Below are 21,005 nucleotides of genomic sequence, written 5' to 3'. Positions count from 1 at the left end.
GCTCGAAGTTCAGTCTTTACTGCAACACTATATCAAATCATTCAGCCTGTCAGCCAATCAGAGCCTGACCCACGATACAGTCAGATAGCACTCCCACGGTGACAGGCAGCTGCTGATGTTGATAGACCACTAGTGCTTTCAAATTCTCAGAAAACTAGCTAGCTACAGATGCTGTATCTTAATTTGATCATCCTGTTGCAGGATTTTTCTTGCACAGCAGAAAATGCAAACTTGTAGTGTATCCACGGTTTAAAAAGGCTTCCAAGGTTGTTGTATCAAATTTAACATTACAGACTTGATTTGCCCTAAGGAAAAATGTATTTACCCCTACAAACAAAATGTCAATTAATTATAATCCACATAACAATTCACATTTCCTGTTGATGCAGGATTATTTTCAGGGTCTGAAATTAAGATAAAGCATCTGTACTCTCAGACGAATGCTCCACAATCACCTAATAGAAAACCCAAAACCCTTCAGAAGAATGCTCCACAATCACCTAATAGAAAACCAAAACCCTTCAGAAGAATGCTCCACAATCACCTAATAGAAAAACCCTAATAGAAAAAAACCCTTCAGACGAATGCTCCACAATCACCTAATAGAAAACCCAAAACCCTTCAGAAGAATGCTCCACAATCACCTAATAGAAAACCCAAAACCCTTCAGAAGAATGCTCCACAATCACCTAATAGAAAACCCAAAACCCTTCAGAAGAATGCTCCACAATCACCTAATAGAAAACCCAAAACCCTTCAGAAGAATGCTCCACAATCACCTAATAGAAAACCCTAATAGAAAAAAACTTCCTTCTAATAGAAAAGAAGAATGCTCCACAATCACCTAATAGAAAACCCCAAACCCTTCAGAAGAATGCTCCACAATCACCTAATAGAAAACCCAAAACCCTTCAGAAGAATGCTCCACAATCACCTAATAGAAAACCCAAAACCCTTCAGAAGAATGCTCCACAATCACCTAATAGAAAACCCAAAACCCTTCAGAAGAATGCTCCACAATCACCTAATAGAAAACCCCAAACCCTTCAGAAGAATGCTCCACAATCACCTAATAGAAAACCCAAAACCCTTCAGAGAATGCTCCACAATCACCTAATAGAAAACCCAAAACCCTTCAGAAGAATGCTCCACAATCACCTAATAGAAAACCAAAACCCTTCAGAAGAATGCTCCACAATCACCTAATCAAAATTCAGAAGAATGCTCCACAATCACCTAATAGAAAACCCAAAACCCTTCAGAAGAATGCTCCACAATCACCTAATAGAAAACCCAAAACCCTTCAAATTACTTTTAAACGGTAGAATCCCATCTGGACTAAAGTGTGTTATAATGACTTAGTAACCACATTAAGAAACTATGCAGAATTTTACACCAACCACTAGGCTACATCTGCCTGTTGCAAATAAACATAAAACTCCATTCTGTTCTTTCCACACTGAGTTTCATTCATTTCAGCACCACCTTGAAGGACATCTCCACATAACAGCAGTGAAGCAGCATGCATTTATACAATGACTGAGGGAATTTAGTTCCAGTTCTCTTGAGTCATGATGGCAGTCAAATCCCCTGTGGCCGTTTAGTCACAGTAACTAGGCTTCTCCCAGCTCTGATGCTGCTGATGGTCATTAGTAGTCTACCAAACATACTAACTGCCTGGTACTCAGCACTCTATTGTCCCTCTAATCACTCTGACATCATTGTAAATGTAATCGAAAATCTAATCAAACACTTCATGAGAGCCCATGAGCTCATGTTGTGCAACATTTCTATAGGCTATGCAATTGCGTGAGAAAACAGAGTGATGCCCTCTATATCAGCTTTCTATCGGCTAGACCTACTATATTTATTTCTCAACTTTCCTAATATTGAGCACATTGCTCCTCTTAACAACAGGAGTATAGCCTACCTGGCTGGCATTAAGTATACTTTTTTAAATGTAGATGTTTCCAAAGGTCTGCACCAGTGGCTTGTATGCTATGCGTGGAAGCCAGGAGATGCTAAACATGTTTATGTTAATTAACAGTAAATTACCGTGAGACTGGCTGTTTACATGACAATCACCGGCTGACAAAATGTAATGACCGCCACATCCCTAATTACGATCAATTAATTGCAAAGAAGAAAAACTACCGTACACACACACACACACACACACACACACACACACACACACACACACACACACACACACACACACACACACACACACACACACACACACACACACACACACACACACACACAGCAGTGTAAATGAGTGCCCCTGGCCAGTATTATATCATATTTACAGCTATATTATCTTTACAGATGTATTATAGCATCTTCACAGGTGTATTGTTAATCTTTACAGGTGCATTGTTAATCTTTACAGGTGTATTATATACTCTTCACAGGTGTATTGTTAATCTTTACAGGTGCATTGTTAATCTTTACAGGTGTATTGTTAAACTTTACAGGTGTATTGTATAATCTTTACAGGTGTATTGTATAATCTTTACAGGTGATTTATATCATCTTCACAGGTGTATTATATACTCTTTACAGGTGTATTATGTATTGTTAATCTTTACAGGTGTATTATATACTCTTTACAGGTGTATTATCTTTACAGGTGCATTGTTAATCTTTACAGGTGTATTATGTATTGTTAATCTTTACAGGTGTATTATATACTCTTTACAGGTATATTATCTTTAGAGGTGCATTGTTAATCTTTACAGGTGTATTATATACTCTTTACAGGTATATTATCTTTACAGGTGCATTGTTAATCTTTACAGGTGTATTATATACTCTTTACAGGTATATTATCTTTAGAGGTGCATTGTTAATCTTTACAGGTGTATTATATACTCTTTACAGGTATATTATCTTTACAGGTGTATTATATACTCTTTACAGGTATATTATCTTTACAGGTGTATTATATACTCTTTACAGGTATATTATCTTTACAGGTGTATTGTTAATCTTTACAGGTGTATTATATACTCTTTACAGGTATATTATCTTTAGAGGTGCATTGTTAATCTTTACAGGTGTATTATATACTCTTTACAGGTATATTATCTTTACAGGTGTATTATATACTCTTTACAGGTATATTATCTTTACAGGTGCATTGTTAATCTTTACAGGTGTATTATATACTCTTTACAGGTATATTATCTTTAGAGGTGCATTGTTAATCTTTACAGGTGTATTATATACTCTTTACAGGTATATTATCTTTACAGGTGTATTATATACTCTTTACAGGTATATTATCTTTACAGGTGTATTATATACTCTTTACAGGTATATTATCTTTACAGGTGCATTGTTAATCTTTACAGGTGTATTATATACTCTTTACAGGTATATTATCTTTACAGGTGTATTATATACTCTTTACAGGTATATTATCTTTACAGGTGTATTATATACTCTTTACAGGTATATTATCTTTACAGGTGTATTGTTAATCTTTACAGGTGTATTATATACTCTTTACAGGTATATTATCTTTAGAGGTGCATTGTTAATCTTTACAGGTGTATTATATACTCTTTACAGGTATATTATCTTTAGAGGTGCATTGTTAATCTTTACAGGTGTATTATATACTCTTTACAGGTATATTATCTTTAGAGGTGCATTGTTAATCTTTACAGGTGTATTATATACTCTTTACAGGTATATTATCTTTAGAGGTGCATTGTTAATCTTTACAGGTGTATTATATACTCTTTACAGGTATATTATCTTTACAGGTGTATTATATACTCTTTACAGGTATATTATCTTTACAGGTGTATTATATACTCTTTACAGGTATATTATCTTTACAGGTGTATTGTTAATCTTTACAGGTGTATTATATACTCTTTACAGGTATATTATCTTTACAGGTGTATTATATACTCTTTACAGGTATATTATCTTTAGAGGTGCATTGTTAATCTTTACAGGTGTATTATATACTCTTTACAGGTATATTATCTTTAGAGGTGCATTGTTAATCTTTACAGGTGTATTATATACTCTTTACAGGTATATTATCTTTGTGCATTGTTAATCTTTACAGGTGTATTATATACTCTTTACAGGTATATTATCTTTACAGGTGTATTATTAATCTTTACAGGTATATTATCTTTACAGGTGTATTATATATCTTTACAGGTATATTATCTTTACAGGTGTATTGTTAATCTTTACAGGTGTATTATATACTTTACAGGTATATTATCTTTACAGGTGTATTATTATATCTTTACAGGTATTTATCTTTACAGGTGCATTGTTAATCTTTACAGGTGTATTATATACTCTTTACAGGTATATTATCTTTAGAGGTGCATTGTTAATCTTTACAGGTGTATTATATACTCTTTACAGGTATATTATCTTTATGTATTATATACTCTTTACAGGTATATTATCTTTACAGGTGTATTATATACTCTTTACAGGTATATTATCTTTACAGGTGCATTGTTAATCTTTACAGGTGTATTATATACTCTTTACAGGTATATTATCTTTACAGGTGCATTGTTAATCTTTACAGGTGTATTATATACTCTTTACAGGTGTATTATCTTTACAGGTGCATTGTTAATCTTTACAGGTATTATATACTCTTTACAGGTATATTATCTTTAGAGGTGCATTGTTAATCTTTACAGGTGTATTATATACTCTTTACAGGTGTATTATCTTTACAGGTGTATTGTTAATCTTTACAGGTGTATTATATACTCTTTACAGGTATATTATCTTTACAGGTGTATTATATACTCTTTACAGGTGTATTATCTTTACAGGTGCATTGTTAATCTTTACAGGTGTATTATATACTCTTTACAGGTATATTATCTTTAGAGGTGCATTGTTAATCTTTACAGGTATATTATATACTCTTTACAGGTATATTATCTTTACAGGTGTATTACCATTACCTGTCGTCATTCTGAAAGGACTGGTCCCCCAGCAGCAGGTCCCTGAAGCGGTAGCGGGGCGGTAGAGGAGGGACCTCAGAGTCCACCTCCAACTTGAGGGCTGAGATGTCCAGAATAACTCCACTGTTGCTGCTGTTGTTCTTCTGGAGGGTCTCCGTGGAGTCAGACCTGACAACATACAAAGAAATCTAAGAAAGACATACAGTATAAAAGAATATGTAGGGTTGGATGACTTAAGACACGATCTCTGATTGCTGGCAAGCAGCTTTTGATATGATCTCTGACACTGACTGACATACTGAGTTGCTGACAGAGCACTGAGGAGGTTAGAATATAGTCTCACAGTGGGATATGATACGTTTTGAGTTGTTGACAGCACAGAGGTACAACTATGATATGTCTCAATGGTTGACAGCAAGGTTTAACAAGCACATCCATGTACTTTATCTCCTCTTATTCTGTAATGTTCCATTGCAATGAAAGGGAAAGGAATGACAAGCAAGCAGAGAAGGAAATTACATTTTTATCAAGGGATTTGTTCATATCTGTGTCGATGCAAGAGTATGTGTGTGTTGTGTGTGTGCATGCACACACACACATGTGTTTGAGTGTTTAAAGTGATCAAAACAGAGTTGTACAGATCCACACTGAGCACTAACACAAATATATAAAATCTGATTAAATCAATGGCCTGATCAACTGCCCAGAGTCTGGGCCATCCACATTTTCACCACATGAGCAAAAATGTATAAATAAATGCTGAATAGAATTCCAACCATTTTTGGCATTAGATGGGATTTTTAGAAACAGACCTGTGGATGGAAAATGTTAAATCCATCAACTTGTGCAGTAATTGAATGGTAAGATTATCCTAAGCAATTTGGATCCAGTTAAAATGGAAAGGTTTCCCTCCGCATTAAATAACTAAGCCACATAGTCTGCACATTTTGATTATGTGAAATTTGATGTCTGAGGACGATTTCCACGGCGACAATACATGATGTATTCATGATGCATTAAACCCCCGAGAGAACACAGACCATCTCCCTAGCTGAACATATAGCCTGCATCCCAAATAGACACCCTATTTCCTACAGATACCGTATCTTCATTTGAGAAAGTTTGAAAACACAGCAGGAAAATAATCCTGCAGCAACAGGTCATGTGAATTATTATGTGGATTATAATGAATGGACATTTTTTTGTAGGGGTTGATACATTTTACTTTAGGGTAAATATTTTAACGTGGAAATGACTAACTTTAGAAGCCTTTTTGAACCTTGAGTACGAAACAAGTTGGCATTTCCTGCTGAGCAAGAACATTCCCGCAACAACAGAATGACCAAATTAAGATACAGCATGTGTATATAGCTACAGTAGTGCACGACTTTTGAGCACAGCCCTCTGGTCAAGAGTCATGCGCGACATAGAGAATTAGGGTGTCATTTGAGAGGCAAGGTTTAATAAATGTTCTGTACAGAACGGTAGTATTGGTCGGAGCAGTCCACTGAATACAGCATTAAACATAGTCAAATGAAGATAAACAGGTTTCAATTATTCAGGATCACTCTGGGACCATTTCATCATGGCTGCTGTATTGATACTGGTGGAGTGTTTAAGTAGAAGATCAAACAAACATAGGCTTACAGCCGATACAAACACACACACACTATTTTCATGTCAGTCCTTGTCACGTTGACAAGAAACATTACCTGTCACCATGGGATCTCGAGGATCGACGCAGCGGGCTCATGGTCGCGTCTTGGTGAGGGATTTAGGAATGAGAGAGAGAGAGAGAGAGAGAGAGAGAGAGAGAGAGAGAGAGAGAGAGAGAGAGAGAGAGAGAGAGATAGGAAAATAGAGGATAAGAGAAGCAGAGTTCAACATGGATAATACATCTACAAGGTGGGGGGTATACAGTGTGTAACACGATAACACACACAGCATACATGTCAGCTTAACTCTGTGCTGCTGCTGAGGCAACCAATCCCTCTGAAGTCACCTCTTCTTTTACTTTCCTTCTTTAAGGATTACTCCAACATGCGGTTGATGGCTAAGACGAGCTGGGACAAACCCTCTGGATGGCTTATGTCTCACTATAACACAGTGTCATGAAAAGTCAAAGTACTGTTTTAGATCAGTGGTATTCAAAGTCAGGGTCGCAATGGAAACAGCAGTAGGGTCGCCAAAAAGTAAAGAAATATATATATTTAAGAGTATGGAATACATTTTTTGAGAAAGATAATTTGACAAATACAATTTTATTGAGTAAATGTATTTATTGGTTTCTTTTCATTTTGATAAGAGATGAAAATGCAATGAACTGAAAGTTATTTGATGATGTCAAATCAAAATGTACCGATTTTAAGGTTGTGTCATCAGATTTGGGGTGGGATCGCAAGAAATTCTTGGGGGAAAAAATGGGGTCCCTGCTGAAAAATTCTTAATACTACTGTTTTAAATTTAGGCAATGTGCTACGTGGAGCCTTTGATAATCAACAAGCAGTAAAGTGCCTCTCTGATTTGCTGTAAAAACACTAAGTGGACAATATGGGACTCAAATGGGTTATTTGCTGATCTTGTGTGTGACGAATGCTTCACTCCAAAAAAAGGACATCATTTCTAAACGCTTTGTTTGGTCCTTCAGAAATGTACAGACTTTATCAAGCAACTAATTAGCTTACAGACATAAAAACACAATGATTTCTCTCTTTTGTATACTAGTGGTGTGCTGAAAATGTGGACTCAATAGTAGTGGGCTCAAAGCATAAATGTTGGCACAGAGGTAGATAGATGTACAGTATGTACTCTAAACATATACATATATGGAGCCACTGCAGATTTGGCCCCTGGGGGGCGTGGCAGCCACTATAACTCAAAAATAAAAATATATATTTACATATTGTCTCTATAACAAGTTCAGTTGATAGCCCATAGCATTCCAAAGTTAAAGTTAAAAGACTGATGGCACCGGTGCCCATATACTGTAGCCTATATAACATATCGCCATAGTATAGTAGTGGCTATTTTTGTTAATACTGGTATGTCAGATTAGCTCAATCGCCAAATTCAACCTCTAAAAAAAACATAAAATAACCATTCAAAACATGAACAACATACATAAACATGGAATTAGATTTTTAATTGTGTGAAAATGTTCTAATGTGTGTACAATATGCTTATTTTTGGAAATGTAAATAATTTACTTGTGTTGCAAAATGTTAATAAAATAAAAAGTGTTACTGTTTGACAGAAAGTGTATTTTTGCCATCATTTCCAGTTTGGGGAGGAAAAAAAGAACAGTTTTTGTGCTTTTAGTGGTCGAAATATGTTGGTGCTTTTAGGGTCAATCTTTGTACCATGCTCAACGTCCCAACTCCTTATCTGGAGCTCTCATACAGTACATAGGGAGCTCTCCAATGCACACAAGTGGCTAATGACTATATGGGTCAGCCCTGTAGGCGGTCATCATGAGAGAATGGACAGGCTGGAGTGGGCTTATCAGAGAGAGAGAGAGAGAGAGAGAGAGAGAGAGAGAGAGAGAGAGAGAGAGAGAGAGAGAAAGAGAGAGAGAGAGAAGTATCATCAACAGCAGACATCTACATTTCCTCAGTGAAAACAATGTACTGAGGCTCTGATTTGTTGATTTGTTGGTAGAAATATATATATTTGGACTCAATTTGGCATGGAGCTCTGCTGTAAAAATTGATGGAAAGTGGTGTTGGGGGGAAAACATACAACATTTTAAAATTGTTTTTATATGACCAGGTAAAACCCATTGAGGTTAAAAACCTCTTTTGCGAGGGTGACATGGCAAGAAGGCAAAACAAGGAAATAGCAGTGTGTCCACAAAACATTACAGAAAAATACAGAATACACACAAAAAGACCAAGTGTCACAAGTTAAAGATACAATTGAAGATTAGAAACAACTGCAGTCATCACAAACAGTGTTGTCGATCGGAGTCTTAAAAACAGGCAAAAACACTAACTCCCCTAACTTTAAAATCTTCTGAATCATCTTCCAGGATGAATGGGAATTATGTGTAAAACATGTTTTTCCCATCTCAGTTCAAGCCTTATGAACAGGCAAGGACAGCAGCGACATTATAAAATCCATTAACACAAACAATAAGTGTGCGGTTAAAATTGGCAACAAAAAAAAGGTTTATTTTCACATGGCCGTGGGTTGAGACAGGGATGCAGCTTGAGCCCCACCCTCGTTCAACATATACAGTACATTCGGAAAGTATTCAGACCCCTTGACTTTTTCCACATGTTGTTACGTTTCAGTATTATTCTACAATGGATTCAATTATATATATTTCTCATCAATCTACACACAATACCCTATAATGACACAGAGTCCCCCGGTACTGCTGCTCATTCCACGAACCAGGTCTATTTCACCAGCTTTCTAGGCGTCACTGAACTGGATTCATTACCACCAACCCCGGGCTGTCTTGTCTCATTACGCACACCTGTTTCCCAATCCCCCTGATTAGTATGTTATATATGTGCCCGCTGTTCCCCATTGTTCTTGTCGGTTACTGTTCCCATGTCAGTTGGTCTTGTGAGTACCAGTGCTTTATTGTTTAGGCTTTCGTGCTACGTGTATTGTGCACTTGTTATTTCGGGTCTCGTCCCATGTAGTGTTATGACGGGTCTCGTCCCATGTAATATTACGAGGTTTAAACCTCGCTCTTTTGTTTGGGTTACATCCCTGTGTATTTTATAGATGGGTTTGTTTTGGGCATCGTCCCTGTGTTGTCCCTGTGTCTTTTTCAAACATTATTTACATAACTATACAGACCCTTTGCTATGAGACTTGAAATTGAGCTCAGGTGCATCCTGTGTCCATTGATCATCCTTGAGATTTTTCCACCTGTGGTAAATTCAATTGACTTGACATGATTTGGAAAGGCACACACCTGTCTATTTAAGGTCCCACAGTTGACCGTGCATGTCAGAGCAAAAACCAAGCCATGTGGTCAAAGTATTTGTCGGCAGAGCTCCGAGACAGGATTGTGTCGAGGCACAGATCTGGGGAACGGTACCAATATTTTTTTTGCAGCATTGAATGTCCCCAAAAACACAGTGACCTCCATCATTCTTAAATGGAAGAAGTTTGGAACCACCAAGACTCTTCCAAGCCCGGCCAAACTGAGCAAATTGAGAAGGGGTTCCTCAGGGTTCCTAAAGGACTCTCAGACCATGAGAAACAAGATTCTCTGGTCTGATGAAACCAAGATTGAACTATTTCGCCTGAATGCGAAGTGTCACATCTGGAGGAAACTTTGCACCATTCCTACGGTGAAGCATGGTGGTGGCAGCGTCATGCTGTCGGGATATTTTTCAGTGGCTGGGACTGGGAGACTCATCAGGAATGAAGGAATGATGAACGGAGCAAAGTACAGAGAGATCCTTGATGAAATCCTGCTCCAGAGCGCTCGGGACATCGGACTGGGGTGAAGGTTCACCTTCCAACAGGACAACGACCCTAAGCACACAGCCAAGGCAACGCAGGAGTGGATTTGGGACAAGTCTCTGAATGTCCCTGAGTGGCCCAGCCAAATCCCGGATTTGAAACCGATCAAACATCTCTGGAGAGACCTGAAACTAGCTGTGCAGCGACGCTCCCCATCCAAGCTGACAGAGCTTGAGAGGATCTGCAAAAAATAATGGGAGATACTCCCCAATTGTAGCATCGTACCCAAGAACACTCAATTATGTAATCGCTGCCAAAGGTGCTTCAACAAAGTACTGAGTAAAGGGTCTGAATACTTATGCTAATGTCATAATTCAGTTTTTATTTTTAATACATTTGCAAAAAAATTCTAAAAACCTGTTCTTGCTTTGTCATTATGGGGTATTGTATGTAGATTGATGAGGGAAAAAACTATTGAATCCTTTTCAGAATAAGGCTGAAATAATAAAATGTGGAAAAAGTCAAGGGGTCAGAATACTTTCCGAATAAACTGTATATCAACGTATTGGCGAGGGCACTAGAACAATCTGCAGCACCCGGCTTCACCCTACTAGAATCTGAAGTCAAATGTCTACTGTTTGCTGATGATCTGGTGGTTCTGTCCCCAACCAAGGAGGGCCTACAGCAGCACCTAGATCTTCTGCACGGATTCTGTCAGACCTGCCTGGACCCTCACAGTAATTCTCAGTAAGACAAAAAGAATGGTGTTCCAAAAAAGGTCCGGTTGCCAGGACCACAAATACAAATTCCATCTACACACCGTTGTCCTAGAGCACACACAAAACTATACATACCTCGGCCTAAACATCAGCGCCACAGGTAACTTCCACAAAGCTGTGAACGATCTGAGAGACAAGGCAAGAACGTCCTTCTACGCCATCAAAAGGAACATAAAATTTGACATAGGATCTGGTGAAAAATACTTTAATCAGTTATAGGACCCATTGCCCTTTATGGTTGTGAGGTCTGGGGACTGCTCACCAACCAAAAAACACCAAATATCCTGTGTACAATGTAAAACAAATAATGCATGGCGAGACGAATTAGGCCGATACTTACTAATTGTCAAAATGCAGAAAAGAGACATTAAATTCTACAACCACCTAAAAGGAACCGATTCCCAAACCTTCCATAACAAAGCCATCACCTATAGAGAGATTCACTTGGAGAAGAATCCACTAAGCAAGCTGGTCCTGGGGCTCTGTTCACAAACACAAACAGACCCAACAAAGCCCCAGGACAGCAACACAATTAGACCCAAACAAATCATGAGAAAACAAAAAGAGAATTACTTGAATTAACAACAAAAAAACTGAGCAAACTGGAATGTTATTTTGCCCTAAACAGAGAGTACACAGTGGCAGAATACCTGACCACTGTGACTGACCCAAACTTAAGGAATGCTTTGACTATGTACATACTCAGTGAGCATAGCCTTGCTATTAAGTCGCTCTGGATAAGAGCGTCTGCTAAATGACTTAAATGTAATGTAAATGTAAATTGAGAGAGGCAGACCTGGCTCTCAAGAGAAGACAGGCTATGTGCACACTGCCCACAAAATGAGGTGGAAACTGAGCTGCATTTCCTAACCTCCTGCCAAATATATGACCATATTAGAGACACATATTTCCCTCAGATCACACCATCACAGCAGCAAGATTTGTGACTTGTTGCCCCAAGAAAAAGGCAACCAGTGAAGAACAAACACCATTGTAAATAAACCCAATATTTATGTTTATTTATTTTCCCATTAGTACTTTAACTATTTGCACATCGTTACAACACTGTATATAGTCATTATATGACATTTGAAATGTATCTATTCCTTTGGAACTTTTGTGAGTGTAACGTGTACTGTTATTTTTTTATTGTTTATTTCACTTTTGTTTATTATCTATGTCACTTGCTTTGGCAAAGTAAACATATTTTTCCAATGCCAATAAAGCCCTTAAATTTAAATTGAATAGGGAGGGAGAGGGAGAGAGAGAGAGAGAAAGAGAAAGAGCAAGAGAGAGAGAGAGAGAGAGAGAGAGACACTGATTAGCAGCCCAGAGGACAAACCCCGAGAAGCCTCCTGTAAGGAGGGATGAGTGTGTGGGGAGATGACGTGAGAGGGCCAGTGACCTTTGTATTTCATTGTTATTTTTACACTGCCTCTATGCACACTCACAGGGCCCTACACACTACACACACTGATACTCCAAAACACACACTGCATCATCTGCTCACTCACACAAATGCACATACATTTATACTGACACTACACACACTCACATACAAACTGCTGCTACTCTGTTTATAGACTCACATACAAACTGCTGCTACTCTGTTTATACGCTCACATACAAACTAGAGGTCGACCGATTAATCGGAATGGCCGATTAATTAGGGCCGATTTCAAGTTTTCATAACAATCGGAAATCGGTATTTTTGGACACCGATTTTGCCTATTTGTTTGTTTTACAACTTTATTTAACTAGGCAAGTCAGTTAAGAACACATTCTTATTTTCAATGACGGCCTAGGAACGGTGGTTTAACTGCCTTGTTCAGGGGCAGAACGACAGATTTTTACCTTGTCAGCTCGGGGGATTCAATCTTGCAACCTTACTGTTAACTAGTCCAACGCTCTAACCACCTGCCTCTCATTGCACTCCATGAGGAGCCTGCCTGTTACGTGAATGCAGTAGAAACCAAGGTAAGTTGCTAGCTAGCATTAAATTTATCTTATAAAAAACAATCAATCAATCATAATCACTAATTATAACTACACATGGTTGATGATATTACTAGTTTATCGAGTGTGTCCTATCGATGCATATAATCGATTCAACGCAGTTGGATGATTTAACAGAAGCGTATTTGCGAAAAAAGCACAATCGTTGCACGACTGTACCTAACCATAAACACCAATGCCTTTCCTAAAATCAATACACAGAAGTATATATTTTTAAACCTGCATATTTAGCTAAAAGAAATCCAGGTTAGCAGGCAATATTAACCAGGTGAAATTGTGACACTTCTCTTGCGTTCATTGCACGCAGAGTCAGTGTATGTGCAACAGTTTGGGCTGCCTGGCTCATTGCGAATTAATTTGCCAGACTTTTAAGTAATTATGACATAACATTGAAAGTTGTACAATGTAACAGGAATATTTAGACTTAGGGATGCCACCCGTTAGATGAAATACCGAACGGTTCCGTATTTCACTGAAATAATAAACTTTTTGTTTTCGAAATTATAGTTTCCGGATTTGACCATATTAATGACCAAAGGCTCGTATTTCTGTGTGTTATTATGTTATAACTAAGTCTATGATTTGATAGAGCAGTCTGACTGAGTGGTGGTAGGCAGCAGCAGGCTCATGAGCATTCATTCAAACAGCACTTTCGTGCGTTTTTCCAGCAGCTCTTTGCAAGTACAGCGCTGTTTATGACTTCAAGCCTATCAGCCTTATGGCTGGTGTAACCAATGTGAAATGGCTAGCTAGTTAGCGGGGTGTGCGCTAATAGCGTTTAAAACATCACTCGCTCTGAGACTTGGAGTAGTTGTTCCTGTTGCTCTGCATAGGTAACACTGCTTCGAGTGTTGCTGTTGTCGATGTGTTCCTGGTTTGAGCCCAGGTAGGAGCAAGGAGAGGGATGGAAGTTATTCTGTTACACTGGCAATACTAAAGTGCCTATAAGAACATCCAATAGTCAAAGGTATATGAAATACAAATGGTATAGAGAGGAATAGTCCTATAAATACTATATTAACTACAACCTAAAACCTCTCACCTTGGAATATTGAAGTCTCATGTTAAAAGGAACCACCAACTTTCATATGTTCTCATGTTCTGAGCAAGGAACTAAAACGCTTTTTTACATGGCACATATTGTACTTTTACTTTCTTCTCCAACACTTTGTTTTTGCATTATGTAAACCAAATTGAACATGTCTCATTATTTATTTGAGGCTAAATTGATTTTTATTGATGTATTATATTAAGTTAAAACAAGTGTTCATTCAGTATTGTTGTAATTGTCATTATTACAAATAAATAAATAAAAATCGTCCTTTAATCAGCATCGGCTTTTTTTGGTCCTCCAATAATCGGGATCGGTATCAGCGTTGAAAAATCATAATCGGTCTAATACAAACTGCTGCTACTCTGTTTATACTCTCACATACAAACTGCTGCTACTCTGTTTATACTCTCACATACAAACTGCTGCTACTCTGTTTATACTCTCACATACAAACTGCTGCTACTCTGTTTATACTCTCACATACAAACTGCTGCTACTCTGTTTATACTCTCACATACAAACTGCTGCTACTCTGTTTATACTCTCACATACAAACTGCTGCTACTCTGTTTATACTCTCACATACAAACTGCTGCTACTCTGTTTATACTCTCACATACAAACTGCTGCTACTCTGTTTATACTCTCACATACAAACTGCTGCTACTCTGTTTATACTCTCACATACAAACTGCTGCTACTCTGTTTATACTCTCACATACAAACTGCTGCTACTCTGTTTATACTCTCACATACAAACTGCTGCTACTCTGTTTATACTCTCACATACAAACTGTTGCTACTCTGTTTATACTCTCACATACAAACTGCTGCTACTCTGTTTATACTCTCACATACAAACTGCTGCTACTCCATTTATACACTCACATACAAACTGCAGCTAAGGGTATATAACAAAGTATTGAGATAAACTTTTGTTATTGACTAAATACTTATTTTCCACCATAATTTGCAAATAATTTCATTAAAAATCCCACAATGTGATTTTCTGGATTTGTTTTCTAATTTTGTATGTCATAGTTGGAGTGTACCTATGATGAAAATTACAGACCTCTCTCATCTTTTTAAGTGGGAGAACTTGCACAATAGGTGGCTGACTAAATACTTTTTTGCCCCACTGTATACCTACCTCTATCGATCCAGTATCCCTGCACATTGTAAAAATGGTAGTGGAACTGACACTGTATATAGTGTGCTTCTTTACTGTATCGTGTGCTTCTTATTTCAGGTTTTTAACTCGTGTGTTTTTGTTCTACCTTGCTATACACAGACAGTGTCACGAGCAACAACAAAAAAACACCTCCTCCTCCATGCTTCACAATGGGAAGCACACATGCGGAGATCATCCGTTCAACTTCTCTGCATCTCACAAAGACAGTGGTTGGAACCATAAATCTCTAATTTGGACACATCAGAAAAAATCTGACAGATTTCCACTGGTCTAATGTCCATTGCTCGTGTTTCTTGGCTCAAGCAAGTCTCTTCTTCTTACTGGTGTCCTTTAGTAGTGGTTTATTTGCTGCAATTCAACCATGAAGGCCTGATTCACACAGTCGCTTCTGAACAGTTGATGTTGAGATGTGTCTGTTACTTGAACTCTGTGAAGCATTTATTTGGGCTGAAGTCTGAGGTGCAGTTAACTCTACTGAACTTATCCTCTGCAGCAGAGGTAACTCTGGGTATTCCTTTCCTGTGGCGGTCCTCGTGAGAGCCATTTTCATCATAGCTCTTGGTGGTTTTTGCAACTGCACTTGAAGAAACTTTGAAAGTTCTTGAAATGTTCCGGATTGACTGACCTTCATGTCTTAAAGTAATGATGGACTGTTGTTTCTCTTTGCTAATTTGAGCTGTTCTTGCCATAATATGGACTTGGTATTTTACCAAATAGGGCTATCTTCTGTATACCATCCCTACCATGTCACAACACAACTAATTGACACAAATACATTAAGAAAAAAATAAATTCCACAAATTAACTTTTAACAAGGCACACCTGTTAATTAAAATGCATTCCAGGTGACTATCTCATGAAGCTGGTTGAGAGAATGCCAAGAGTGTGCAAAGCTGTCATCAAGGCAAAGGGTGGCTACTTTGAAGAATCTCAAATATAAAATATATTTTGATTTGTTTAACAGTTTATTCATTGAATGAAGTCACAATGTTCATTCTGTTCTGTTCTTTACAAATTAAAGTATATTTAAAAAACAATGTAACAAACCCTAAAACATGTTGGACCACAATAGTTCATCTTATGGGTAACACTGGATTGGAATTCAAATGCACTAAATCAGATTAAAACAATGCCATTCACTAATTCTCCTTTCTAAATATTTATTTTCTCCAGATTAGACATCCCAATAAACATGTTTGGAATTATTGCAAAGATACACAGCAGCCTACAATGTTAAAAGTTGAATGGACGACTGATGGCAACAGTGCATTGCCAACTAGCAGAGATGGGACCAAGTCACAATTTTGTAAGTCCTAAGCAAGTCTCAAGTAATGTCCCAAGTTCTACAGCTCAGGCCTAGTTAAGTCCCTCCCTACTTTTGGCGTTCGAGTCCTCTAGTCAATGGTTAAGTGTTTTATGCCACTTTCATTGCAGTTGCAATGCATCAGTGATTTTGGACCCACATGTTTTACAAACTGCACCTCTTATGTCATCCACTACCACATAGTCTTTGAAACCAAATGCAACCATTTTGGGGACTGGTGATGCCCTGATGCACCACAGGTCCCAGAGTGGTGGGGCAAATTGTTTTCCTGGAGGCCTGGAGCTTTCCCTAATCTGGTAACCTAACCTGGTGCAAATCAGGATCATATAGGGTATGACAGTTATTAATTATTAGTTGTAAAAATATATTTATATGGGAGTGGGACCAGACTAACATTTTAGTCATTTAGCAGACGCTCTTATCCAGAGCAATTTACAGGAGCAATTAGGGTTAAGTGCCTTGCTCAAGGGCACACCAACCAATTTTTCACCTGCCCGGCTCAGGATTCAAACCATTGACCTTTCAGTTAATGGCCCAACACTCTTAACCACTAGCCTACCTGCCACCTAGATATACAAACATTTCCTAAACAGGTCACATGGTTTTAAAGAAACTCTGGAAAAACTCAGGAGCCCAAACCTTTACACAGACACAACCACTGCAATTGGACAATTTGTTACGTTTTTCAGATAAAATATTGTAATCAGATTACAGATACTTTTGAAAAACTTTATGATTATTTTGAGGACAACTTTAAAATTCAGAAAGGATGTTTGGGGAAAAAATATGATATTATTATATGTAATAGAAAGCAATGGGTTTGGGGCGGCAAAAAGCTTATTGGTTAGAGCGTTGGGACAGTAACCAAAAGGTTGCTACATCAAATCCCAGAGCTGACAAGGTAAACATCTGTTGTTCTGTCCCTGAACAAGGCAGTTCAATTAACCCTCTGTTCGTAGGCTGTTGTTGTACATAAGAATTTGTTCTTAACAGTTTTGCCTAGCTAAATAAAGGTTAAATAAATAAACCTTTAAAAAAAGAAGTCTACATAACCAACCAATAAAGTGAAATGTAACATCCATATATGGCCAGCTATGTAAACTTTAACATTGATTTATCCTGCAATAGATGTCATTCAATTGGTAACATACATTTTTTGTCTTCTTCTAATGCGTCTTAACGGGAAAGTAATCTAACAGTAACATAATGTAATCAGATTACTTTACCGAGTGTGGGTAATCCAAAAGTTACGTTACTTATTACAATTTTGGACAGGTAACTTGTAACTCTAACGGATTACATTTAGAATGTAACCTACCCATCCCTTGCTATAAATAGGCTACATAACATCACCATTTCCTTTACCCTGACCAGAGGGCAAGTGGGGACAGGGCGCATTGGCTGTAGTTGTTATCAGTTGCCTAGTTGATCAGACTGGGAATTCATCTCGTTTTCTTATCATACAGTTGAGGTGTAGGCTGCATTTATGCGAAGAGTTCTTGCTTGAGTATGTCGGGAGCGATGTGTTATTACGTTTGCTAAATAAATACTGGAGGACAGTGGAGCGGCGCGCGCTTTACTAGAAGACGTGCTTTGTGCCCGGCCTGCGCAACCTCTGATTTCTGTGAATCTGTTTGGTCGAGACACAGAACAGAACGCACAGAACCTCCAGTACTCCAATATAAAGGACAGATAGGCTTACATTGTGCGTGAGGTGACAATCGGGTCTTTTGGGTCGTATAGCTCAAGTCCAAGTTAGGTCACGAGTCATAGATGGTCAGGTCGAAGTCGAGTGACAAGTGTTTTTTCTTTTTGCCAAGTCAAGTCTCAAGTCGCAAGTCACGTGACTCGAGTCCAAATTTCTCCCTAATAGGCTACAGATGTTTGGCTCTCGGTCAATTTCACTGCACTCGGCGTTAGCCAAGAATGTTTTCAGCTCAGTCCTTACCTGGCTCTGTCGGTGTCCGCGGTCCCATCATCGTAAACACACGTCTTGTTTATGATAGAATATCTGCTGCACATTGTCCGTGCAGCCCCGACTGTATCACGCTGGTGGTGGATGTCTTCAGATAAAAAAATGAACCCTGGCTTGAAACATTCGTCTTATTCATTGATTACATAAGAGGGGCGGAAAGGGAAGCGAACCCCGCGGATGGCACTTGAAGAGGGTCCACGACCACGGAAAATGCACCCGGGAGGTAGAGACATTCGAGCATCTTCTGGTCCTCATGGATACATTATGATTAGTTTACACGAGGCGATCTCCGAAATTATTTTCCTTTTATATTTCGATTTTACCAGACTGCTGTTCTTTTTGAAAGACTACTTGAAGTTGACATTTTTTTTTGCAAAACAGTAACATCAACAGTCTCTAGTTACGTGAATGGATTGGTTAAAAATATACTGTTTTCTTTGTAAAAAGATCAAACCCATTTCAAACCAGTCAAGTGACAGCATCTATGTGATCCCTTCTATCCATCATCCATGCTTTTTCTACTGTCACACAGCAACTGTCCTCCTCCTCCGTCCCTGTGTAAGGGCTGTGTTGATGGAATGAATGGGATAACACACGTTCTCAGAATCCAACCAAATCTCCTTGTCCATCCATACAACCCAACCATACACACCTCGCCATCTACTGGACAACCTTGCAATTGTATTTTTGCGTCTTCTTCTAAATAGGCGTGCAATAAACAGCAATGAGTAGACTCCGCGCCCTATTACTACAAGCTTTTAAAAGAATACGGCGTTTACGAGTGATGCAGACGCACGTGCCTTACTCCCTAATTGGCAATATCTGTAGATGTGGGTTTTAATTTGAACTCATCATAATTTCTACAGAAAGCTTGCCTGCAGGGAATTATATGACTCACTTGCAAGGGAAGGTTGTAGGCTTCTGTATATAGTTGGCTTTCGGGGGTTATTGTAGCGAAGTGCACTTTGTCACTCAAGAGTCCTCTGGTGGCGTTTGATGGGATTGCAGCTCTACCTTCGCTGAGATTTAAGTGATGTCTTGTTTGCACTGCAGCTAATTTTGGAATAACACTGACCTAGAATTGTTGTGTTTGTATAACTGTGTTGTATTGGCCTACATGTTGATGTCTGTAAATGTATGCCTGCGTCTCAAAGCTCAATAATCAAACCCTATTTACAAATAGTACAACCATTTTTGAATTTCAACAATAAATCACAATCATTTATTTCCTTTGGTAAAACATAGAAATTAAAACACAAGAAAAGTAATGGAAGCCCAATAAATAAACACTTATGTAGGCTACATGCAAAACACCAGACAATGCTACTAGACTTTCTCTATGATTCTACATACCTTCAATCTTCCTGTCTTCAGCAACTGTTGTTTATATATTCCCCTTAAATTGAAGAACATATTCATGTTCTGTGTAGAGAGCAGTCACAGAGATCTGGACAGAGTTGTACAGCCCTTCAGAAAACAGCATAAATGCTCACCAGCTGCTAACGTGAGTTCAAATGCTGGGGGTTTTGTCAATGCTCTGGGGGCAACTGCTTTGCTGCTTCCATTGTCATTACTTCCAAAGCATCTTATCCACTCAGAACTTTCCCAAACATTCAGTCATCGGTCAATTTATCTGCCTTTAAAATCTAATTTTCCCACAGATTTGGTTCTCCCCTGGTTGCAGTTGTTATAATCTGTTTGTTTGTTTTCTTTGCCTTTGCAAGAGTTTTGTAAGTTATAAAGCGTAGTGAATGTTGGAACTTCTGATTGCTCTGACATTTAGGGGATGACACAAAGGTTGGTACACACGCACACTGTTAATTGACATTGATAAGTGCTACTACAACAGGCAACTGCACTACCGGTCAACAGTTTTAGAACACCTACTCATTCAAGGGTTTTTTCTTTATTTTTAATTTTTTATACATTATAGGATAATAGTGAAGACATCAAACTATGAAATAACACATATTGAATCATGTAGTAAACCAAAAAGTGTTAAACAAATCAAAACATATTTTATATTTGAGATTCTTCAAAGTAGCCACCCTTTGCCTTTATGACAGCTTTGCACTCTTGGCATTTTCTCAACCAGTTTCATGAGGTAGTCACCTGGAATGCATTTCAATTAACAGGTGTGCCTTGTTAAAAGTTAATTTGTGGAATTTCGTTCCTTCTTAATGCATTTGAGCCAATAAGTTGTGTTGTGACATGGTAGGGGGGTATACAGAAGATAGTCCTATTTTGGTAAAAGACCAAGTCCATTTTATG

At 38.1% G+C, this 21,005-nt stretch overlaps 1 protein-coding gene across 1 annotated transcript in view; it reads right to left on the bottom strand.

The window, feature by feature from the left end:
* The window catches only part of LOC135513808 (potassium channel subfamily T member 1-like), a 176,699-nt gene extending 157,374 nt beyond the window's left edge, over positions 1-19,325 (bottom strand). The window contains exons 1-3 of the mRNA XM_064936749.1: positions 18,708-19,325; positions 6,680-6,728; positions 4,968-5,135 (exon numbers count right to left, since the gene is read on the bottom strand). Of these exons, the coding sequence (XP_064792821.1) occupies positions 4,968-5,135; positions 6,680-6,728; positions 18,708-18,738 (248 nt within the window). The 5' untranslated portion in view covers positions 18,739-19,325. The remainder of the gene's footprint in view (positions 1-4,967; positions 5,136-6,679; positions 6,729-18,707) is intronic.
* Between the last annotated feature and the right edge of the window lie 1,680 nt (positions 19,326-21,005).

This window comes from Oncorhynchus masou, chromosome 25, assembly GCF_036934945.1.
Source record: "Oncorhynchus masou masou isolate Uvic2021 chromosome 25, UVic_Omas_1.1, whole genome shotgun sequence".
NCBI classification, from domain to species: Eukaryota; Metazoa; Chordata; class Actinopteri; order Salmoniformes; family Salmonidae; genus Oncorhynchus; species Oncorhynchus masou.
The sequence above is the reverse complement of the archived record's forward strand: the minus strand, read 5'-3'. Positions and strand labels throughout refer to the sequence as shown.